Source organism: Stegostoma tigrinum, chromosome 4 (genome assembly GCF_030684315.1).
Source record: "Stegostoma tigrinum isolate sSteTig4 chromosome 4, sSteTig4.hap1, whole genome shotgun sequence".
NCBI classification, from domain to species: Eukaryota; Metazoa; Chordata; class Chondrichthyes; order Orectolobiformes; family Stegostomatidae; genus Stegostoma; species Stegostoma tigrinum.
In genome coordinates this window covers 92,513,344-92,536,713 of record NC_081357.1, presented here as the reverse complement: position 1 = coordinate 92,536,713, position 23,370 = coordinate 92,513,344, and the positions used below count along the sequence as shown (strand labels likewise).

Here is a 23,370-nt window from a genome sequence, read left to right as displayed (position 1 = left end):
CCAGACCTCTGCGATCAATGCAGCAGAACAGCAGAGCAACCTCTGCAGCTTTAGATCGCCTCGTACTAAGCTACACTCTCAGCAGCTGGTCGCTCCAACACAAGTACAAGCGAGACCTCACCTGCAGACTGTTTCAGCCCATAATGTTCTGATCAAACAATCAGGAATGTGCTGCTGGGCATGCATACCTGTTGTGTCATCTAGTGTTTTATTAATAAATCTGAGACACTCCTTTTCACTGCCCTACCCATATCAGAAACCACCGAAACAAGCATTCCAAATCAATGAAATCAAGTGAAGATTTTCTTTAGCAATGAAAGAAAGTAACAACTTCTCTGGGCAACCAACTAGACCCGTTCTTGATGATTTTAAGGTTGAACCCAACTTGTTTAAAAGTTGAAAAACAATTGTAAACTTGTCACCTCTCTGATCAAACTCATTCCACATGAAAAGGCTTCACAATTCAATAAATAAAACAAAGAACTGTGGATGCTGGAAATCTGAAACAAAAACATAACTAGTTGGAGAAATTCAGCAGGTCTGGTAGCAACCATGCAGGGAAAGCAGAGTTAATGTTTCGAGTCCAGTGACCATTGTTCAGAACAGTTCGGTAGAAGGGTCACTGGACTTGAAATGTTAAGTCTGCCAGACCTGCTGAAATTCTCCAGCATTTTTTGTTTTTGTTTCATTATTCAATACGCTATGCTGCCTCTTTATTTTTATTGTTTTCTTTGAATATAAGTAACAGGAATGTAGATCAGCTGCTTTGTTGTACCTTATCCCTAATGCAATGTTTAATTTTTTTGCACTCTTTAGTAGTGAAGAATTAGTGAAGAAGTAGAGAATTTCCAGATCAAAGCGGTTAAGTCAGCCTCAGGCTATCATCCCATTTATTCATCAGTTTATTTTTAGTTAAAATGCTTTCCAGTTCCTCTTATTAATGCTGTAGATCAAAGGGTAAATCCAGGTGAATTACTGTTCATAGGTTTCCTCAACATCCCACCTAAATAGCCAACCATCATGTGCAGGTCTACCCAGTGAGGGACAATAGTACCATCAGAGGCACTACAAGATCTAATATTCTCCAGCTTGCTCAGACACATATGCCAAAGTGCACTTTCTAACAAATTCAGCATCCAAGCTGGAGACCAAGACCGGTTTTGTCAATCCCTCAGTATTATGGCATGGAGAACAACTGCTGTACACAAGCAGTCTAAAATCAACTAACTCTCACCACCCAAGAAACTAACCTATTGTTACTTTGGTTCTTCCGAATCGGTATCATGAAGGCAGGGTATTTTGTTCTTCACAGCACTACAGAGATACTTCAATGCAACACTTAAATGATAGGCTGAGAGGTCAGTGTGTTAGCCAAAGCACTACTCTCACCACAGTCAGAATGGTGTGGACTCAAGTCTCAATCTACAGACTCTGGTGAATAATTCAGGCTGACACTCTAAAGGGCAATACTATTAAAGTACATTTTCAAAGGTGCCAGCTTTTGAAGGCGACATTCAATCAATTTGGCCCATAATTTGTTAATGTTTTGGCATATCCGGAGGCAGTACATAAATGTAAGTCTTTCTTTTTCGAAAAAAAATCTTGGGTTCTTGTCTCTCACTCTGAATAGCCCAATTAGATAAATCAGAACATTTCAATCTCACTTCAATATTAATATTTCATTGCTGATACTATTTTCCCTTGCAAATTTCTGCACAAAGGCAGCTTTCTATTTTAATTCTTTGCCAGGATTTTCAGCTTACCCAGCAATTCGCAAACTTGAATCTGTAACTCAATTTGTATTCCTGGCTTCACTTCAAATTGAGAACAAATCCTTCTTCACATTTGATGAAGTCATTAATGTTGAAAAGAGGTCAAAAGAAGTGTGGGCAGTATCAAGGCCAAGGTACTTAAAAGTACTAAACGAGAGTTTGTTACAAATATACCAAAAAAGTTACAAAGATGACCAGCCAATGTATTCCAGAAAGAAAAGTATTTCCATTTTGAACACATCTCAGCAGAGAAGGAACAATTCTGTCATACAGCATGTTAAATTGCTAAACTATTAACAATTTAAGTTCAACTTGGAAGATTTAGTTTGCATGCCGTCAGACCATTTAGTGGAAACAAGAATTCTAACAAGCATTGGTGTCTTCAACACTGAAGATTTAAGGGTGGAAACAGTATATAATTTTTCAGAACTATTTTGTTGTATAGTCTTAAAACAAAACATCAGTGCCTACTTCCTATTATCCAGTTGCATTTATTGCCATCGCATTGAGGTAGACAGAGAAGTTTCATGAGAACTGAAGAAGGGTCACTGGATCCAAAACATTAACTCTACTTTCTCTCCACAGATGCTGCCAGACCTGCTGGGTTTTTCCAGCATTTCTGGTTTTGTCTCACAAAAAACTGATTCTAGTAAATGTGCACCTGAGGTATGCTGTTGTCACTGTGTGGCATAGAAACCTGGCACGGTGCCTTAGTGGTTAGCACTGCAGCCTCACAGCACCAAACACCTGGGTTCGATTCCAGCCTTGGGCAACTGTCTGTGCAGAGTTTGCACATTCTACCCACGTCTGCGTGGGTTTCCTCCCGGTGCTCCGGTTTCCTCCCGCAGTCTAAAGATGTGCAGGCTAGGTGGATTGACCATAATAAATTGCCTGTAGTATTCAGGGGTGTGTGGGTTATAGGGGGACGGGTCTGGGTGGGATGCTCCAAGGAGCGGAGTGGACTTATTGGGCCGAAGGGCCTGTTTCCACACTGTAGCAAATCTAATCTAATCTAATTCAGTTGATAATCCATGGTCAATCATACAAAGAAACTTCATTGTTTTGAATAACAAATCCCAAACTTTACTGACCTTTCCACTTCCGGCCGTAAGCTCTTTTCTCTTTCTAACATAGCAATGATCAATTTTCCCCACTCCTTTTCCACATCATTTGGATGATAGCCTTGAGGAAGTTTAATGCGACCAAATTCTATCCACACCTAGAAAACAGAGTTGATGCGAAATACATAATTTTTATTTTCTGAACAGGTTTCTAAAACAATTCAGATCTAAAGATATAATGTAGATAATATGAGACTGCATGTCTATGCGTGTGTGCATGTGCGTGCGCCTGCGAGAGTGTGTGCATGTGTCTGTATATGCACATCTGTATGTACACATGTGTACCCATGCATGTGCATGTGCGTGTGTGCTTGCACATGTGTTGTACTTGTTTAGGCTGCTCACTTCACTGAGAAAGCAATGTAATAATGAACTGGAAATGCTTCAGGGAAAGCAACAATTCTGGGAAATGTTGAACAAGGTATAGGGAGGGGGGCAAGAACAACATCTGCAAGTGCTTTATTCTCGGGTGAACATTGAAGAATTGTGAACAATGAATAAAAAGGAAAACCACACCATGTTTGTAAAGTTATAACCACATCAGATGGAGAGTGTGGGAAAATACCAGGGAGCAGGTGGTGAATGAAGAATTGTCAAAACTAAATTATAAATCTAGATCCTTCTCTGCAGAAATTAAGTGTGAGCCAATGAGAGTTAACTATCGAGATGGTATCAACCAAAAATTAGAGATCAAAAGAATAAATTCTATATTGAGAGAGATAAAGGCTTATTCACAAAACATCGAGGGAAATGGAACTGCCACACAAAAGAGATCTAAACTATTGTGTAACATGGACAGGCTGAATAGTCTTTTCACAGTCTGCTTTCTTTGGCTGTCTCATCTGTGAAGTCATTGTTTTCAAATTTCAAACTTAAATATGTTGTCATGGAGACAGAATTTTTTCAGAAGACCAAAGTTCAATGACAATTGTCAGCAAAAAAACTGCAGATATTTCCCTGGGTTAAAATCTTGGAATTCCTGCCACATAACAACCTTTGCTAAAAGCACTGGGGCATACCTACATCAAACAGGTTAAAGCCGGTTACCCTTTGATTGCCTTAAAGACTTCGAGCAGGTCACACCTTGGCCTTCCCTTCTCTGGGGAAAAAGCCTAAGTTTGTTCAATCTTTCCTGAATATGCATCATCTGCATATACATTTGGTGGAGAGCAATATGTTTATCCCAAGATTTCCACTGCTCGAGGTAAAGAGTTGAAGATAAATAAAAATATAGCCAGTTAACAAAATTATTATGCCACTTTCTCTACTGAGGGATAAGAAAAAAGAAAACAAATGTAATCTGTCCTTTAGAACATAGAACATTACAGCACAGTTTAGGCCCTTGGGCCCTTGATGTTGTGCCACCTGTCATACTGATCTGAAGCCCATCTAACCTACACTATTCCATGTACGTCCATATGCTTATCCAATGATGACTTAAATGTACCTAAAGTTGGCGAATCTACTACCGTTGCAGGCAAAGTGTTCCATTCCCTTACTACTCTCTGAGTAAAGAAACTACCTCTGACATCTGTCCTATATCTTTCACCCCTCAATTTAAAGCTATGCCCCCTCGTGCTCGCCGTCACCATCCTAGGAAAAAGCCTCTCCCTATCCACCCTATCTAACCCTCCGATTATTTTATATGTCTCAATTAAGTCACCTCTCAACCTCTCCTCTCTAACGAAAACAGCCTCAAGTCCCTCAGTCTTTCCTCCTAAAACCTTCCCTCTACACCAGGCAACATCCTAGTAAATCTCCTCTGCACCCTTTCCAAAACTTCCACATCCTTCTTATAATGCGGTGACCAGAACTGTACACAATTCTCCAAGTGCGGCCGCACCAGAGTTTTGTACAGCTTCACCATAACCTCTTGGTTCTGGAACTCGATCCATCAATTAATAAAAGCTAAAACACCGTATGCCTTCTTAACAGCCCTGTCAACCTGGGTGGCAACTTTCAAGGATCTGTGTACATAGACACCGAGATCTCTCTGCTCATCTACACTACCAAGAATCTTACCATTAGCCCAGTACTTTGCATTCCGGTTACTCCTACCAAAGTGCATCACCTCACACTTGTCTGTATTAAACTCCATTTGCCACCTCTCAGCCCAGCTTTGCAGCTTATCTGTCTCTCTGCAACCTACAGCATCCTTCGTCACTATCCACAACTCCACCGTCCTTAGTGTAGTCTGCAAATTTACTAACCCATCCTTCTACGCCCTCATCCAGGTCATTTATAAAAATGACAAACAGCAGTGGACCCAACACCGACCCTTGCGGTACACCACCAGTAACTGGTCTCCAGGATGAACATTTCCCATCAACTACCACCCTCTGTCTTCTTTCAGCAAGCCAGTTTCCAATCCAAAATGCTATATCTCCCACAATTCCATTCCTCCGCATTTTGTACAATAGCCTATTGTGGGGAATCTTATCGAACGCCTTGCTGAAATCCACATACACCACATCAACCGGTTTACTCTCATCTACCTGTTTGGTCACCTTCTCAAAGAACTCAATAAGGTTTGTGAGGCACAGCCTACCCTTCACAAAACCGTGCTGACTATCCCTAATCAATTTATTCTTTTCTAGACGATTATAAATCCTATCCCTTATAACCTTTTCCAACACTTTTCCAACAACTGAGGTAAGGCTCACTGGTCTATAATTACCAGGGTTGTCTCTACTCCCCTTCTTGAACAGGGGGACCACATTTGCTATCCTCCAGTCGTCTGGCACTATTCCTGTAGACAATGACGAGTTAAAGATCAATGCCAAAGGCTCGGCAATCTCCTCGCTGGCTTCCCAGAGGATCCTAGGATAAATCCCATCCGGCCCAGGGGACTTATCTATCTTCACCCTCCGTAGGATTTCTAATACCTCTTCCTTGTGAACCTCAATCCCACCTAGTCTAGTAGCCTGTATCTCAGTATTCTCCTCGACAACATTTTCATTTTCTAGAGTGAATACTGTTGAAAAATATTCATTCAGTGCTTCCCCTATCTCCTCTGACTCCACACACAACTTCCCACTACTATCCTTGATTGGCCCTAATCTTACTTTAGTCATTCTTTTATTCCTTAAATACCTATAGAAAGCCTTAAGGTTTACCCTGATCCTTTCCGCCAACAACTTCACATGTCTCCTCCTGGCTCTTCTGAGCTCTCTCTTTAGGTCTTTCCTTACTACCTCGTAGCCCTCAAGTGCCCTAACTGAGCCTTCACATCTCATCCTAATATAAGCCTTCTTCTTCTTCTTGACCAGAGATTCCACCTTCTTCGTAAACCACGGCTCCCACGCTCTACAGCTTCCTCCCTGCCTGACAGGTACATAATTAGCTAGGACACACAGGAGCTTTTCCTTGAATAAGCGCCACATTTCTAATGTGCTCATCCCCTGCAGTTTCCTTCCCCATCCTATGCTCCCTAAATCTTGCCTAATCTCATCATAATTGCCTTTCCCCCAGCTATAACTCTTGCCCAGTGGTATACACCTATCCCTTTCCATCACTAAAGTAAACATAACAGAATTGTGATCGCTATCACCAAAGTGCTCACCTACTTCCAAATCTAACACCTGGCCGGGCTCATTACCCGGTACCAAATCTAATATGGCTTCGCCCCTTGTTGACCTATCTACATACTGTGTCAGGAAGCTCTCCTGCACACACTGGACAAAAACTGACCCATCGATAGTACTCGAACTATAGTGTTCCCAGTCAATATTTGGAATGTTGAAGTCCCCCATGACAACTACCCTGTCTCTCTCACTCCTATCGAGAATCATCTTTGCTATCCTTTCCTCTACATCTCTGGAACTATTCGGAGGCCTATAGGAAACTTCCAAAAGGGTGACCTCTCCTTTCCTGTTTCTAACCTCAGCCCATACTACCTCAGTTGACGAGTCCCCAGACATCCTTTCTGCAACTGTAATACTGTCCAAACATGTTTTAAACTAAATGCTCTTATATTTTCCCCAAAATTTTCACTCCCCTATCAGTATTACAGGGCTACCTACAGTAAAAGCATAATAGGTGACTCAACCAAAGCACACTTACCTCCAACAATTTATACAGCTGCTTTATTTTAGTTTTGTCTTTCTCTTTTGGTGGGATTTCTGTGTCTTTGAACTGCATGTACTGGTTATAAAGTGCCTGAAGGGGTTAACAATTGACAAGTTAGAAACAGTCTAACTGAACTGTCCAAATTACTGCAAAATTAGGTCAGACCATTTAGGACATCAAGCAATAAAAATATTCCACTTTCCATTTTCGGAAATCGAGTGTTTTTATCCCAAAACACCTTACCTTAAGTTCTGCAGGATTGTTCGAATAGCTCCGATCGGACATGACTGTCACATGATGCTTGATCCATTGCATGAGGTAGTTCACCATATTCTGGTATTCAATCCACTTGACATCAACATCCTAGCAGAAGGCCAGACAGGTTGAAAAAAGTCATTCCAATTCAAGAAGCAGTTATATCATATTTAAAAGCAAACATTTATACGGACTGTCAGAATGAAACAATCATCATCTAATGAGTGAGAATACATTGTGAACCCTTACATTTGCATGGATGCCTTCGCAGCCTTCTGGAACTTTGGGAAAAACATCGTAGAGTGACGAAACGTATGTAATCACAGACTTCTCATCAGGGGATGGAACATTAATATCTAAGGAAAGAATAGGGATCACTTCACTTGACCATCAATTCAGCCATGAAATATTCAGAACACTCCTCTTGTTGCAATTGGTTGTATCAGAGATTACATCAAGAAATAGACTGCACAACTAAACATTCTTCTGATCATAAAGAACATGACTTATTTTTCCTTAACTCTTAAAGTGACAGGAGATCATGTTTACAAAATTCCCAACAAGTTTACCTTCTGGGTCCAACAGCCTTGTGACACCAAGCTTTTCAGCTACACCAAAGGCTTGTTCCAAATTGCTCACGTTACTCTGAACAGCTACTTGACTCATATCTACCAGGTCCGGCCTGCAAGTTAAAACAAGCCATTAGACGATGATGAGACAGCTTTAAGTAATGGCAATTTTTGCATTTAATGTGCAGAAGTGAACTCAAGAATCCAATCAGGATGGCAAAGAGGGGACATGAGAAAACACCAGCAGGCAAGATCAAGGAGAATCTCAAGATATCCTACAAATATGTCAAGAGGAACAGAATAACCAAATAAACAGTAGGTTCAATTAGTGATCAATGGGAAAAAGGTGCAAATGGAGCCTGTGGGCATTGGAAAAGTGTTAATTGAGTTCTTGTGTTCTACAAAAAGACAGCTGATGCTGGATCACTTGTTAATTTTAAATCTGAGATAGATACATTTTGTTAAGCAAAGGATTTAGGGTAAGGGCCAAAGGCAGGTGTATGGGATTCGGCCACAGATCAGTCACGATCTACTTGAATAGTGGAACAGGCTTGAGGGGCTGAATGGCCTATTCCTGTTCCTATTAACTTCACATCTGCCTTCACTAGAGAAGGAAGATGTAGGAATAGAATTTGGGAAGGTCATCTGTGCGGTTCTTGGGAAGGCTGATACTGGGAGTGAAGATGTATTCAAAGTTGTGGTGGGTTTTAAAAATAGACAAATCCCCAGGTCTGAATGAATAGTATCCCAAGCTGTTGGGGTAGATGTGGGAGCAAATCACAGGTGCCTTGACCCAAAATTTTAATTCTTCCCTGGTCACAGGAAGGTACCAGACAGCTAATGTGTTTCAACTTTTCAAGGGTGGTAGAGGCATTCAAAGCGAAAACAGGAAGGCAGATTAATATCTTAATGGTGGCAGTTTAGGAAAAAGGTGAGGTGCAATGAGACCTGGGTATCATGGTGGAACAGTCACTGAAGGTTGGCATGCAGGTGTAGCAGGCAGTAAGGAAAGCTAATGGCATGCTGGCTTTCATAGTGAGAGGATTTGAGAACAGGAGTACAGATGTCATGCTGCAATTATACAGGGCCTGGTGAGGCCAGAACCTGAGCATTTTGTCAGAGATAGTAAGAACTGCCAAAGTTGGAGTTGGAGATCACATGGTGTGGAGCTGGAGAAACAAAGCAGGCTAGGCAGCAACAGAGGAGCAGGAAAGCTGACATTTCGGGTCAGGACCCTTCTTCAGTATTTTGTGCAGTTTTGGTCTCCGAGTCTGAGGAAGGGCATTCAAGCTATTAAGAGAGTCCAGCAAAGGTTCACCAGACTGATGCCTGGGATAGCAGGACTGACGTATGAGGAAAAACTGGATTGACTGGGCTTATATTTGCTGGAATTTTGTATAAGGAGGGGGAGAATCTCATGGAAACAAATAAAATCCTGACAGCACTGGGCAGGCTTGATGCGGGAAAGATGTTCCCAATGTTGGAGAAGACCAGAACTAGGGGTCACAGCCTAAGAATAAGCATAAGCCATTCAGGACTGAGATGAAGAAGAAATTCTTCACTGAGAGTTGTGAACCTGTGGAATTCTCTCTCTCACAGAAAGCTGTTTGGGCCAGTTTGTTAGATGTATTAAAGAGGGAGCTGGATATCGCCCTCGCAGCTAAAGCGATCAAGAGGTCTCGAAAGAGGGTGGGAATGGAATATAGATATTGCATGATCAACTATGATTGTATTGCATGGTGGTGCAGGCTCGAAGGGCCAATTGAGCTACCCCTGCACCTATTTTTTATGTTTCTATGTTAATCGACCAGTTAATATCACAGCATTGGCAGGGAAGCTGCTGGAGAAAATTAGGAAGGAGAGAAAATTAATCACTATCCAGAGAGGCGAGGTTTCATGAGGAATGGTCAGCCCACCTTTGTTGGAGGGATGTCACGCCCTAGAAGTCTGGTTGAATTTTTGAAGCATGTGATCAAGCATATAGATGAAGGTAGGGCAGTTGATGCAGTTTATGTGGATTTCAGCAAAGCCTTTGACAAGTCCCATAGGGGAAACTGATAACGAAGGTAAAAACACATGGGTCAAAGGTAACTTCGCAAGTTAGGTCCAAAACTGGCTTAGTGGCAGAAGTCAGCATGGTTGTAAAAGGCTGTTTGCGTGACTGGAGGCTAGTATCCAGCCACATACTACAGGGATCAATGCTAGTCCGTTATTGTTTGTGATATGTATAGATGACATAGATGAGAATGTGGTGGACATGTGAGGATACACTATGCACATTTATGGATGACATTGTTATTGGCTAGGAGGCTGACAGTGAGGTGGGTCTTAGGTTACAGGATGATATAAAACGGATTGGTCAGATGGACAGATCAGTGGCTAACTGAATTTAACCCTGATAAGTGTGACATGAGGGACTTTAGATGAACAACAAGACAAAGTAGTACTCAATGAATGGCAGAACACTTGCAAGCTCAGAGGAACAGAGGGATCTTGGCTGTCAACCGCAGATCCCTAAAGATGGCACGGCAGGGAGTTAATAAGGATTTAAGAAGGCAAAAGCAATACTTGCTTTATCAAGTCACAGATTTTAAGAGTAGGGAGGTTATGTTGTGCCACTATACAGGACTTTGGTTAGCTCACAGGTGGTGCACTGTGAGCAGTTCTGGTCACCTCACTGTAGGAAGATTGTAACCCTACTGCAGGGTTGCAGAGGAGACTCATCCAAAATGTTGCTTGAGATGGAGTATTTCAGCTATGAAGAGAAGATGGATGAGCTTGGATTATTTTATTGGGGCAGTGAGGTTTGAGGGGGGTTCCTGATTGAGGTGTACAAAATTACGTGAGGCATGGGCAGCATGTATTGATAGCAGCTGTTGCCAGTGGTTGAAGTGTTATTAACAGGGGCACACTTATAAGGTGAAAGGTAGGAGGTTTAAAGAGATGTTGAGGAGAAATGTTTCACCCAGAGGGTGATAGAATGCACTGCATGGAGGGTAATTCAGATGGGAAATTTCAATCTTTAAAATGTACTTGGATAAGCACTTGCTGTGTCATAACAATCAAGGCTATGGGCCATGTGCTGGAAAGTGGGATGAGTGTAGATTCAGCATAGTTTGGCATTACGGACTCAGTGGGCTGAAGGGCCTCTCATGTTCTGTATGGTTATGTGAAAACGAGCACAAATACTGTTGATAAATCAAGGCTATGGTTCTGAAAAGCAGGAATAGAATCTGGGCTATAACTGAAAGATTCTCAACCTTTTCCCAGAATTTATTTTTGTGCTGAACAAACAAACAGATTAAAGGATCATTGTGAATGCAGTCCAGACGTACCAGTTGTCATACTTCAGTTACCAGTTATGAAGTCTGCCTTTCATTATTTCACAATCTATTAAACATTTGCTGTTTAGATACCTCTCAAAATCTTTCATCAGGTTGTATGATTTAGCAATGCGAAAGAGAACATGTCAAGCAAAACAGTCATCATTTTGGGCTCAACTTGAAAGAAAAACCCTGAGAGACAGACGGTGAGAATTTGAAAAAGTGCACTAACAAGCACATACAGTGGGTGTGCAACTGTGGGCGAGTGAATAGGATACTAATGTGAGAGGTAGAGAAAGTGAGGCTGTGACTATGTGAGAGGCAGCATGAGGGTGAGAGTGAGAGAGAGAAAAAAATGTGAGGCGCCTATTGGGAGTGTCTATAACGAGGATTCTGATTATAAAAATGTTAGTATACACATTTACACAGCTCCAGAACTTCAACTGGACTCCAGACCAGTTCAAGGAAGATCCTATATCCAGATCAATATCTGAAGACAGAGATCCTCATGTTGTCCTGTAACGAAACTTTGATTAAATTAGGTTTATGCTCTCTGGAGCTTACAAAAATGAGAGGTGCTCTCGCTGAAACAGAAGATTTGTGAAGGCTTGACAGTCAAGAGAACAGACTGTGGAATCTAAAGCACAGGGACTCCATCTCAGGATAAGGGATTGATCACTTAGAACTGAGATGAGTAGAAATGATTTCACTCAAAGGGTTGTAAATTTTCAGTAATCACTACTCCAGACGTTTGTGAATGCTCCAAAAGTGTATGAACGACTCTGCTGCTATGCTGTTTAATGCTGCACTGTCTACATTCTCTGTGTTGGCTGATTACCAGAAACTCAGTTTGGATCAGCCACATAAATGGTAGAGGCTGGCAATTCTCTGGAAGTAACACAACATCTGACTCTCCAAACTCTTTTAAACCATCTATTAGGCACAGGTCAGGAATACGATGGACTGTTAGGAGAAATGCACTATCGAGAAACCCAAAAAAGTTTAGCACATTGATTAAAACATCTTCAATTATTTAAATATCCACAATGGGCCACAGTACTATCCATAAAATTTACCACAGAGTCAGTAAAAGCTTCTTCAGTCACATCTCCCAGACAACTTCCTTTCACAATTCTGGACTGATGCGCTTTTGGAGATACAATCTTTCATGTTAATCCAAGGACATGTCTGCACTCTCAGGCAATTGTTGAAGATCCTGCACCATGTTTCAAAGAACAATAAGGGAATTCTCCCTGGTGTTCTAATCATACGTTATTTCCTCTTTATGGGAATAGACAGTCTGGCCATTCATTAAATTGTCATATGTGTGAGCTTACTGTGCACAAATTAGGTGCCTGTGATTCCTACGTCATAACTTCAAATACTGGCTAATAAAGTGGGTTCAGACACTCTGCAGTCACAAAAAGCACCACATAAATGCAAGTTACTTCCTTTGAACCCTCTTACTGTACACTTATGCAAGAGAAAACATGACCACAGTGAATGGTCTCAACCAAATGGCAAGAATCAAACAGTGAATCAATACCAGTCAGTGCATTGAGTACAGGCGTTGGGATGTCATGTTGCAGCTGTACAGGACATTGGTTAGGCCACTTTTTGAATATTGTGCTCAATTCTGGTCTCCCTACTTTAGGAAGGAAATTCGAAAGGGTTCAGGAAGGATTTAAAAAGATATTGCCAGGGTTGGGGCTTTTGAGTTATAGGGAGAGGCTGAACAGGCTGGGGCTATTTTCCCTGGAATGTTAGAGGCTGAGGGGTCACCATATAGAGGTTTATAAAATCATGTGGGGCTTGGAAAGTGTGAATAGCCAAGTTCTTTTCTCTGGGGTAAGGGAGTTCAAAACTAGACGGTATAGGTTTAAGGTGAAAGGGAAAAGATTTAAAAGGGACCTAAGGGACAACCTTTTCACGCAGAGGGTGGTGCGTGTATGGAAATGAACTACCAAAAGAAGTGGTAGAGGCTGGTACAATTACAGCATTTAAAAGGCATCTGGATGGGTATATGAATAGGAGTAGTTTAGAGGGATATGGGCTAATTCTTGGCAAAAGGGATTAGATTAATTTAGGATATCTGGTCAGCATGGATAAGTTGGACCAAAGGGTCTATCGCTATGCTGCACATCTCTATGATTATAAACTAAAAATGAACATTCCAAAGTCTTGGCTGCTTCCACAAATTTTCACTTGATTGACCTGAAATCAAAAGATTGAATCAAAAGCTGGAAGGTCATGGTCACTGAAAAGTCAAGCAGCACTCGTTAGTAAATGCATCTGAAACATTTCTTAATGAGGTCCATTATGGGAACTGCAGTTACAAATATTATGTACCTCCCAGGTTTAATCAGGAACCTGCTTGAACAGGCAATGAAGCAATTAGATACAAGATAAATAAATATTTGAATGCTGTGCCCAGTCAAGATTTAGGCAGGTTTGGACATATTATAACAAAGCAAAGAAATTCAATGAGCCTCCACCTGTCACAAAATTGCAGAGAATTTCAGTTGTGTTGCACGACTGCCTTTTACAAAGGGAACATATTTAAACACCTCCTACAAATAAAATTCAATGGTTGCAGAAGAGATATTCTAATAAGCAAAGGAAAAATAGAACAGGCTGAATAGAAACAGAATTTATGTTCTGAAGAAGGGCCACCAGACCCAAAAGTTAACTCTGCCTTCCTGCCATAGACACTGCCACACCTGCTGAGTTTTCTGAGCAATTTCTGTTTTTACACAGAATTTATGTATTGTTCACAATCTGAGCAAGACCCAAACTACTGTACGGCCTCTTTTGGAAATGTTGTCAATGCCATAATTAGGAAAGTATGACAGATCAATTCGTCCGGCGGTGAACATGATGGAAAATGAAATTGCTGGTGAAACTCAAAGATAATAAGGTGTCGAGCTGGATGAACACAGCAGGCCAAACAGCATCAGAGCAGCAGGAAAGTTGACGTTTCGGTCCTAGACCCTTCTTCAGAAATTGGGGAGGGGAAGGGGATTCTGAAATAAACAGGGAGAGAGGGAGAGGCGGATAGAAGACGGATAAAGGAGAGGTGGAGAGGAGACAGACAGGTCAAGGGGGCGGGAGGAGGTAGTCGGTTGGAGATGGGGGTGGAGCTAGAGGTGGGAAGATGGGATCGGTGAGAGGAAGGGCAGGTGAGGGAGGCGGGAACAAGCTGGGCTGGTTTTGCGATGCGTTTGGGCGGAGGGGAGTTCGGCGGGTTTGACAGGTTCTGTGGAATTGAAGCAGAGATACCGTTTCAGATTCAGTGACCCATCGCCAGAACTGTTCGTAACTAGGGAACGATGGAGATAGCAGGGTGAGGGCCGTCACTCCTGCAATCGGTGTAGATGGAGCCCAGAAAGAGAGAGAAGAGCCGGCAGAGAAAGGGATGGATAATTGTGAGGCAGGGACAAAGAAAAGCTGATCATGGGGCGGGAGATGAAAATGGATTTGGCTGTGCCTGAAGCAGCCCTGTGTCATGACCAGGGCCTGGGCTGTGGGTAAAGGACCATTGAAGGTGTTGAGTCTCTAAAATTGTTGAACTGGACGTCAAGTCCTGAAGCCGGCAGGATTCATAAGCGGGAAATGAGTTTGTGTTGTTCTTCCGGTTTGTGCTGAGTCCCCTGGCAGCAGGCCCCAACCCAGAAACGTTGAGGCAGGGAACATGGTGCTGTGTGGAAATGGCAGGAAACTCGGGATCATTGCGACATAACATAGGTGTCCCACAAAGTAGGTCACCCGGTCTGTGTCTCGTCTCCCTGGTGTAGAGGAAAGCACATTGTGAGCAGTGAATACAATAATACAATTGAGTGAAGGTGCAGGTGAAGCATGCTTCACCTGGAAGGTGTGTCTGGGGCCTTGGATACTGAGGAGGGAGGAGTAAACGGGCAATATGCAATTGTATGGGAAGGTGCGATGGGAGAAGGTGGTCAGGAGCGGGGCAAGAGTGGACCAGGGTGGCCTGGGGGAACGGTCCATGCAGAATGTTGACAAGGGAGGAAAAGGGAATACATGTCTGGCAGTGGCATCCCACTGGAGGTGTTGGAAATGCTTTAGATGCAAATGGAAATGGTAGAATGCATCACAGCTTGGTTTGGCAACAGCTGTTCCCAAGACAGCCTAGTCCATCATGCGAAACAGCCTTCCATCCATTCACTCCATTTATATTTTGTGCTGCCTTAAGAAAGCAACCACTCTCACCACACAGATACATTCTCTTTCGTCAGGCAGAAGCAAGAAAGGTTTGTATACACATATGTATAGATCCAAGATCAGCTTCTTCCCTGTTATTAGACTTTTGAATGGACCTCTCAAATTGTAAACTTACTGTTGACCTCGCTGTCTTTGCACCCACTCTCTGTAGCTGTAAGATTGTGTTCTGTTCTCTGCTGTGTTCCTACATACACTTTGTATGATAATGACTGCATGCACAACAAAGCTTTTTACGTCACCCTGGTACATGCGACAACAATAAATTGAATCAAAAGGTGCTGTTGGGATGGAAAGTGAAGACTGGTGGAATCCTTGTCCCAGATTTAAAAAGTGAACATTTTTGATGTCCTTAGGCGTGTACCATCCACTTCCCACTCTTCTACTCTCAACTTCCCCTTTCTCTTCTCTCCCATAACACTGACAGGATGCTTTGATCCTTACTTTCCATCCCACAAGATTCTGCAGCTAAGAGATCCTCGGCTGCCATTTCTGCCACCTACAATGTGGTTGGTCTAAGCCTCTGGCATAAGATTTCAGATAATTGATAGACAGTGTTGGTTCCCTGCCCCTGGAAATATGACACAATAAGTTTTGGGGCATAGGGAAACTCTGGAAAGGAAGTTCTCATCAAACTGACCTCATAGGCGCTAGATCTCATCTCATCTGGTGCAGTCCGCAGACAGCAGTCCTTACTAGGCAGATGGAAGATGAACCAGAAGATGAAGACTGAGGGAAGAGTTCCTTACCACCTCAGCAGACAGCAGGGTGCTGCCCCCACCACTTGAACAAAATTGGAACATTTCATGCTGACTGTTTGTCCTCTGGTATCAGTCACAGTTGTATACTTTCATTATCAAATTAATGAATGTGTCATACCCAAACTGATGCTTCTTTCTGAATCTCAATAAACATGAGAAAATTACAATTTGTCAACTGCCTCTGTCGGGTAACTGATTGCATTCCCCAAAGAAAACAATAATGGACAAGCATATGGACGTACATGGAATAGTGTAGGTTAGATGGGCTTCAGATCGGTATGATCGGTCGGCACAACATCGAGGGCCGAAGGGCCTGTACTATGCTGTAGTGTTCTATAATCTAATTGCACACTGCATGATCTTACAAACATCAATGAGATAAATGACCTGATAATCTACTTCAGTAATGTCGATCGGGGAACAAATGACAACTACAGAATTCCCCCAGTCCCCTTCGAGTAGTTCAATGGCATATTTTAATGTTCTCCCGCAGGACAAAGAATTCCCACGATGAGTCACTGAAGTATGGAATGGATGAAAATCCTTTGCTCATTTTGGCATCAAGGAGACGTTTTGCAGAACTTTCGGGTAATACAATTATGAATGGCATTTCTTTCATTCTTTATATCTGCACCCAATATGAGGGGCAATGGAAGATTTGAGACAATTACACTGGGTATACAAATTAGTAAATTGGAAGAGACAGGTAAAGTTACAATTCCCACAGCTAGCATCATGGCCTATCCAAGAATCAAAAACTGGGCATGAGCTTGGCTTTGGAATGATTATATTGGTGTTCACAGCATCACTAACATGGAAGGCAGTTATACTGTTCCTTCTGCCTATGCAGGTTCTTGGAAAGAATTCTACTTGTCTTGGAATACTTGTCTTTTATACAACTCCCTTTTTAAAACATTATTCAGTATTTGTTTCTACACTATTCCAGATAACAGCAATTGACTAATTTTAAAAATTACATTGCTCATCTTAAGCCTGTCCCTTCTGGTTACTGATCCCTCTGACAGTGGCAAGTTTCTTCAGTTGCTTGATCAAAACTGTTCATGATTATGACTGGATGGGTTAAATCTCTGCTTATCCTGCTCTGCTCCAGGGAGAAAAAACCCACCTTCCTATTCTGTCCAAGTAACTAAAGTCCCTCATCCTTGATATATTCTATTAAGTGCCCTCTGTAAGGATCTGACACATGTCCTCAGGTGCTGTGTCCTGAAATGAACACAATATTCCCCCTTAACCAGTCAAATATAACTGCAAGTTTTCCTTCATTTGTTCACAAACCATAATTCAGACATAAACTGCACTGGAACACTACACAGTTGCTTTTGTAACATTAACATGGAAGAAATACCCAAACATTTCAGTCACAAAACAAATAAATTGTTGTTTGAAAAATGTTTTCATGAAGGCTTGATGTGATTTTTTTTAAACATTTGTTAAAGTGAAGAATGTTAACACTAGGACAACGCTGACTTTGAGCACACCCAGTTGAAACATCCAAGGTAAGTCATAACTGATCTAAACATGAAGCATATTGCACTTTTAATCACTCCATCTACACATGAAGGAAATCATCAGATCATTTATCTCCCATTTATTACATTAATTTATGGGCAAAGAGAGCACAGGTTAAAGAGAAAATGCTTATTAAAATGAATGAATGCTTTCCCAAGTAGGAGACAGAGAGAAAGTGAGACAGATCATTGGGCAAAATGAACTGAAACCACTGCAAGATTTCCTTGTGCAATAAACTGGATGAATTCCTGCTCGGAGTCGGAATTCAGGGCTACCAGCTGCAGAACTACATCAAGAAATGCGACGGAAGGTTTGGAACAATTGTAAGGATGTGCCAATGGCTATCTTCAACACAAAATATGACAATATTGGTCTATGTCACCGATGCATCATTTCAACATTTGTATGTGGCATTTTAATGAGATTAATTCCTGGCAATCATTTGTTGTGGGTCTTACATCAGGTGAAAACTGTATCATCAGTGCACACACCCAGGCACAAAATTATTTCAACTGCAATCATACTAATAACGTCAACCCTAAGACCTACAAGTTACCCAATCATGACAATTTTACATTCACAATGGTTGTTTCTTTAATGAATGGGTGGACCCAATTTATGAAATTCTATCCTATCCCAATCACACTTTCAAAACATAGAAGATAGGTGCTGAAAGAATGTTTTCCCTTCAGGGACTGGCTTTTACTAGGAAACTCTGGAGAAGAGCCATATCGGATTCAAAACATCAACTCTGTCGCTCTCTCTCTCTATAGATGCTGCCAGACCTGCTGAGTTTCTCCAGCACTTTCTGTTTTTATTTCAATTTCTAGCATCCACAATATTTTGAGTTTACTGAACTATGATACACAGTATAAACATAAAGCGATCTCCTATTTAAAATAAAGAAAAGGAGAATGATTTTCTTTCAGAAGGTTGCAAGTCTTTAGAATTCTCTTTCTCAGAAATATGTTGAGTCAGGATCATCAAATAATTTTAAAGTCCTTTGAACTTTCCTTAGAAGAATCGTGCACATATCCTTTGACACAAATATACCAAAAGAGAAAAATATGCAAATTTCAGTTCATTTTCTGGGGGGTGGGGGGGAGCTCATTTTTTCAACATGAAAGGACATAAAAGTACTGCTTTCATTCTGTCTCTAAGATGGAAGACAGGAAAAAGGTCAGAACAGGAAGAATGCAGAGATCTTGAGGGGGTTTGTTTGTAGGTTACAAAGTTTGGCAGTGTGGCCACTGAGGAATTTGAAAACAAAAATAAGAATTGTAAAATGTATGGTGCTGGTAGACCAACTTTCAATATCAGTCAGCAAGCAAAGGGTGATGGGTAAATAGGATGTGGTGCAAATTATGGTATGGTTATTAGAGTTTTGGGTCAACAGTTGTAGAGTGTGTATCAGTAGGGTAACATTTGAAGGACAGTTATCATTGTATCATAAGGTTAAACTTGACATGTGAGTCCATCCAGAATAAGAATAATGAACTGAAGAAGATCTGACACAAAATGGAGAAACAGCAAAGCTAGTCATGATAGACTTGAACAGAAGGTCGGTGGGGAAACAGTAGATACGGAGGAAATATTGAAGAAATATTTAGATATGCACTTCTGCTACTACTTGCTCTAGGACTATGAGTCAAGAGATGGAAAATGGAATTTGGGTAGTCAGATAAGATTTTCTAGATCTCAGCTGGAGTGCTGTGTACAATTCTGGGTAGCGCGCTCTAGGAAGGAATTGAATGCACCGAGGAGAATGCAGAGTCAGTTAGGAGAATGGTTTCAGGAGTGCAAAACTTCAGTCAAGCAAATGGATTGGAGAAGCGGGGACTGAGAGGAGTCTAAGAGGAGATTTGACAGAAGTTTCCAAAATCATGAGGGGATTGATCTTGGTAAATAGGGAGATACTGTTCTCTTGCGTGAACAAAAAAAAATCAAGAATGAGAGACAACAGAAGAAACAAATAAAATGAGGGGGAAAAAAAAACTTTCTTCACACAGCGAGTAGTCAGGTTCTGGAACACACTGCTGAAAGTGTAGTAGAGGATGATTCGATTGAGGCATTAAAGAGGGCATTAGATAATTATTTAAACAGAAACAATATTCAGGGTTATGGGGAAAAGGGAAAGACATCAGTACAGTTCAAAGAACTGGTACAGACACGATAAGCTGAATTGAAACGTGAAAACAACTAATCAGAGCACAGCAGTATGTGTCTGCCAGATGTGTGAAATTAGTACCTGTATTTATGAATGATTGCATTAAATAATCTGCCATCTCTCCAGCATGAAGTGAAATTCTCACATCGGACTCCAGCGTAGCCCTCTGCTGCCTGTTGCGACCACAGTAACAGCTTCTCCTTGGCTGACATGTCCTCAGACTCCCCAGTAACATGGATGTCAGAGATCTGAAGAACAAAGTCTTATATTAATAAATAGCATCCACAATAAGAGTGGCAATGACATTCACTGCAGTGAAAAGTGGCAAACCCACTGCAGCCTGAATGGGCAGGGAAATAAAAGTATGTTTTATGATCTACACTGAAATGCAAATACTTTAAAGCCACTTCAAACAGGTGGAATTATAGAACTTTAATGTAGATAGAGGCAATACTTTTTCTCTTGTTCACTTTCTATTACCATCAAGACTGTGCACAAATGCATAAAATCACCAAACTGACCTCAGCATTTCCAATTTAACATAGCTTGTACACGTAACACCTGAAGTAAACATTAACACCAGAAAATGCTCTTGAAAACTTGATCATTAGTTAATGTCAAAGTTTTACAAGCACTGCTCTAAGGAACTGGCTTGGTTTTGCCATGTAACAAAAGGCAGTGACTGAAATCCGTCAGGCTGATCAAAGACAACTTGATGTTTTTCATATGGATAAACCTGCTTCAAGGGAAAGGTGAATGACAAAATAAAATTGATGCCAACATGAAGCAAGAAGTATTACAACTGATGACAAAATGCTTGTTCACAAATTCATTTTAAGCAGGCTCACAGAAAGAGAAAGGTGAAGACAGTGAGTTTGAGGTAGGCAAGATAATGATGCACGCTTAAGTTTTAGGGCTTTCTTTTAAATCTTACCGTACATCTGTGTTAGATCATTGACATGCAAAGCAAGACAAAAATGAGAGAGGTAGAAAGTGAGTTCAGAAAAAGATTTCAAATGGCAGGTGTCCATAACTGAAAAGTTGCAATTCCACCAAAAAATAGAAATTTGTCATCACTGATTAATTAGTGTCGGCTTTAAATAGGTCAATTTGTACATGCACACTAACAACACATTATCTCATCCCTTTAAACACCTCCACACTCACTGAGCTCACAGACTGTTTTCCCAATATTCACTCCTAAATGAGCAGAAATTTCCTCCAATTAAATACGAGGAAGGCCGAAGCCATCATTTTCTTTCCCCATGACAAACTCTGTTCACCAGCCACTCTGTTCCTTCCTGAGGCTCAACCAGGCTATTGTAACCACCCTGCCATCCCACCATGTACATAAAAACTTTGAATCACTGGAACTGATTTCTCCAAAACATAAAGCAGCAGTCACAATTGCCATTAATTTAAGCTATGTTTTCAAATTCATGTTTTAGCCTCATTTTTAGCAACATTGCTAAACCACAATTACCAATTGAGTACATATTGTCTTTTGTCAATGCAATCATTTCTGCTCATTTTCAACAAAGCAGTTGTGTTTAACACTCCTTGCTGGTCTACAGAGGAAAGGTCTATTATCCGACATTCAATGAGACAAGTCTGGTACAGAAACCTGCAGCAGAATAATCCTCCATCCATCAACCCTCAGGCTGTTCTATGAGAGGGGTCTTCAGGACCAAGGGTACACAACAGTCTGAAAGAGAGTTCTCACCAATTGTTATCTGCATGGAATTAGGGGCTACTACTACAAAGCATGGAGGAAAATGTTTAACCAGCCCGAGCTGTTGCAATGAGCTGTAGGCACTGTCTGAAAGCATGCCAGCAGATTCAACAGTAACTTTCAGTAAGGCGTTGGATTTATACTCGTAAAGGAAATATTCGCAGTATAACGGGGAAAAATACAGGATTGGCACTCAATTGAGAGAAAACAGACACATTGGTCAAATGGTCGTCTTCTGTGGCATGTTCCTACAGTATGATCAGCAACAATCATTTTCCAAAAAGACTGTTCATTTCCCAATCAGAATTGTGGTTATGATGTAAATGTTGTTTGTTAAGATGTATGGCACTATTTTTAATTTCAACAATGCAACACAGCTACTCATTGCCCAACCAGCTTTTCAATATTGCATGCCTTACTGTTGAAACACTGGATACTACAATTATTTCAGAGGAACTTACACGCATAATATGGCTATATGTGGCCAAAAACAAATGCTTCACCTTGGCCTAACAGTAAAGCTATTCAGGCCTAGAAGAATAGCCAGAAGCTGAGGCTTTCGAGGGTAGCATTCTGAAAATTCAGAGATTTAGACATAAACTCCAAGCTGATACTTCCAACACTGCACTGTCACAGGAGTCCAGACAAGACATCAAACTGAAGCTATATTTTTCCTCAGGCGAACAAAAAAAAATTCCAAGGCACTAGTTCAAAGGAGGGCAGGTAAGCTTATTCCAGTGCCCTGACCAATGTCCATTCCGAAACTGACATCACTAAAAAGACAGATTATCCGGTCATCATATTGATGCTGCTTGTGGGAGTTTGCTATGCACAAACTGGGGGGCAGTGCTTCCCACATGAGAACAGAGATTAGAAACAAACTTTGTAAGTATAAGTATGTTGTCTAATAAAATCTACTTACCTGGGTCTCTTCTTGCTCTGACCCTGCCTGCTGCTAGCTTTAACTCGTAAGTTTAGAACAGTACAGGCCTGAGTCAACCTAAAGTTAAAACTGCAACCAGGCATGCATGAGCCCATGCTATCTGACCCCAGCTGTCTCAGGGTGAGCAGCCATCTGAATCCAGAGAGTGTGAAGCTGGATGAACACAGCAGGCCAAGCAGCATCTCAGGAGCGAAGGGTCTAGGCCCGAAACGTCAGCTTTTGTGCTCCTGTGGTGCTGCTTGGCCTGCTGTGTTCATCCAGCTTCACACTTCGTTATCTTGGATTCTCCAGCATCTGCAGTTCCCATTATCACTGAATCCAGAGAGTGGCTGGTTAAGATGCTACGCAGCAGGATGCTTTCAAAATTGATGCTAACCCAAAAACACCACCCCTACTTCTCCCATTCCTTCCTCACAGACTGGGACTAAATCTGGACTTACCTGTACATCCGATCATTCTTACAATAATAAATAAACTCCTTCTGAGTTGTTTCTACTGTACTTGAAACTGTGCTTCAGATAACAACAGGACTTTTCTTATCTGAAGCACAGTTTCAAGCACAGTTCCACTCCAGATCAAATATTACCTATGTCCTGCTTCAGTCCCAGATGTAGCTACAATCCTTGATTCCCAAGCAAGTGTTGTCCACAGACAACTTAAGATATGGCAAGATGATCAGATAAATAAAGGAATTTCATTTTGTAAAAGGTATTTAAAAGGCACAGAGTTCAACTACTAGAGCGGTACCAGGGAGGAAAAGACTTCAGATATGCAGACAAACAGAGCAAAATTAGAAAGGACTTCGATGAAGTGAAGAAAGAGAAATTCTTATCACTGGCAGGACAGTCAATAATGAGTGAAGTCAGACTTGTGATAACCAGTGAAAGATTGGT

The 23,370-nt window shown here is 41.4% G+C and overlaps 1 protein-coding gene across 2 annotated transcripts in view; it reads right to left on the bottom strand.

Moving 5' to 3' along the window:
- dst (dystonin) overlaps positions 1–23,370 on the bottom strand; it is a 528,150-nt gene that overhangs the window by 317,869 nt on the left and 186,911 nt on the right. For both annotated transcript variants that reach the window (XM_048530258.2, XM_048530256.2), the window contains 6 exons: positions 19,884–20,050; positions 7,786–7,898; positions 7,466–7,572; positions 7,205–7,324; positions 6,956–7,051; positions 2,864–2,991 (listed from right to left, as the gene is read on the bottom strand). In XM_048530258.2, the coding sequence (XP_048386215.2) occupies positions 2,864–2,991; positions 6,956–7,051; positions 7,205–7,324; positions 7,466–7,572; positions 7,786–7,898; positions 19,884–20,050 (731 nt within the window). The remainder of the gene's footprint in view (positions 1–2,863; positions 2,992–6,955; positions 7,052–7,204; positions 7,325–7,465; positions 7,573–7,785; positions 7,899–19,883; positions 20,051–23,370) is intronic.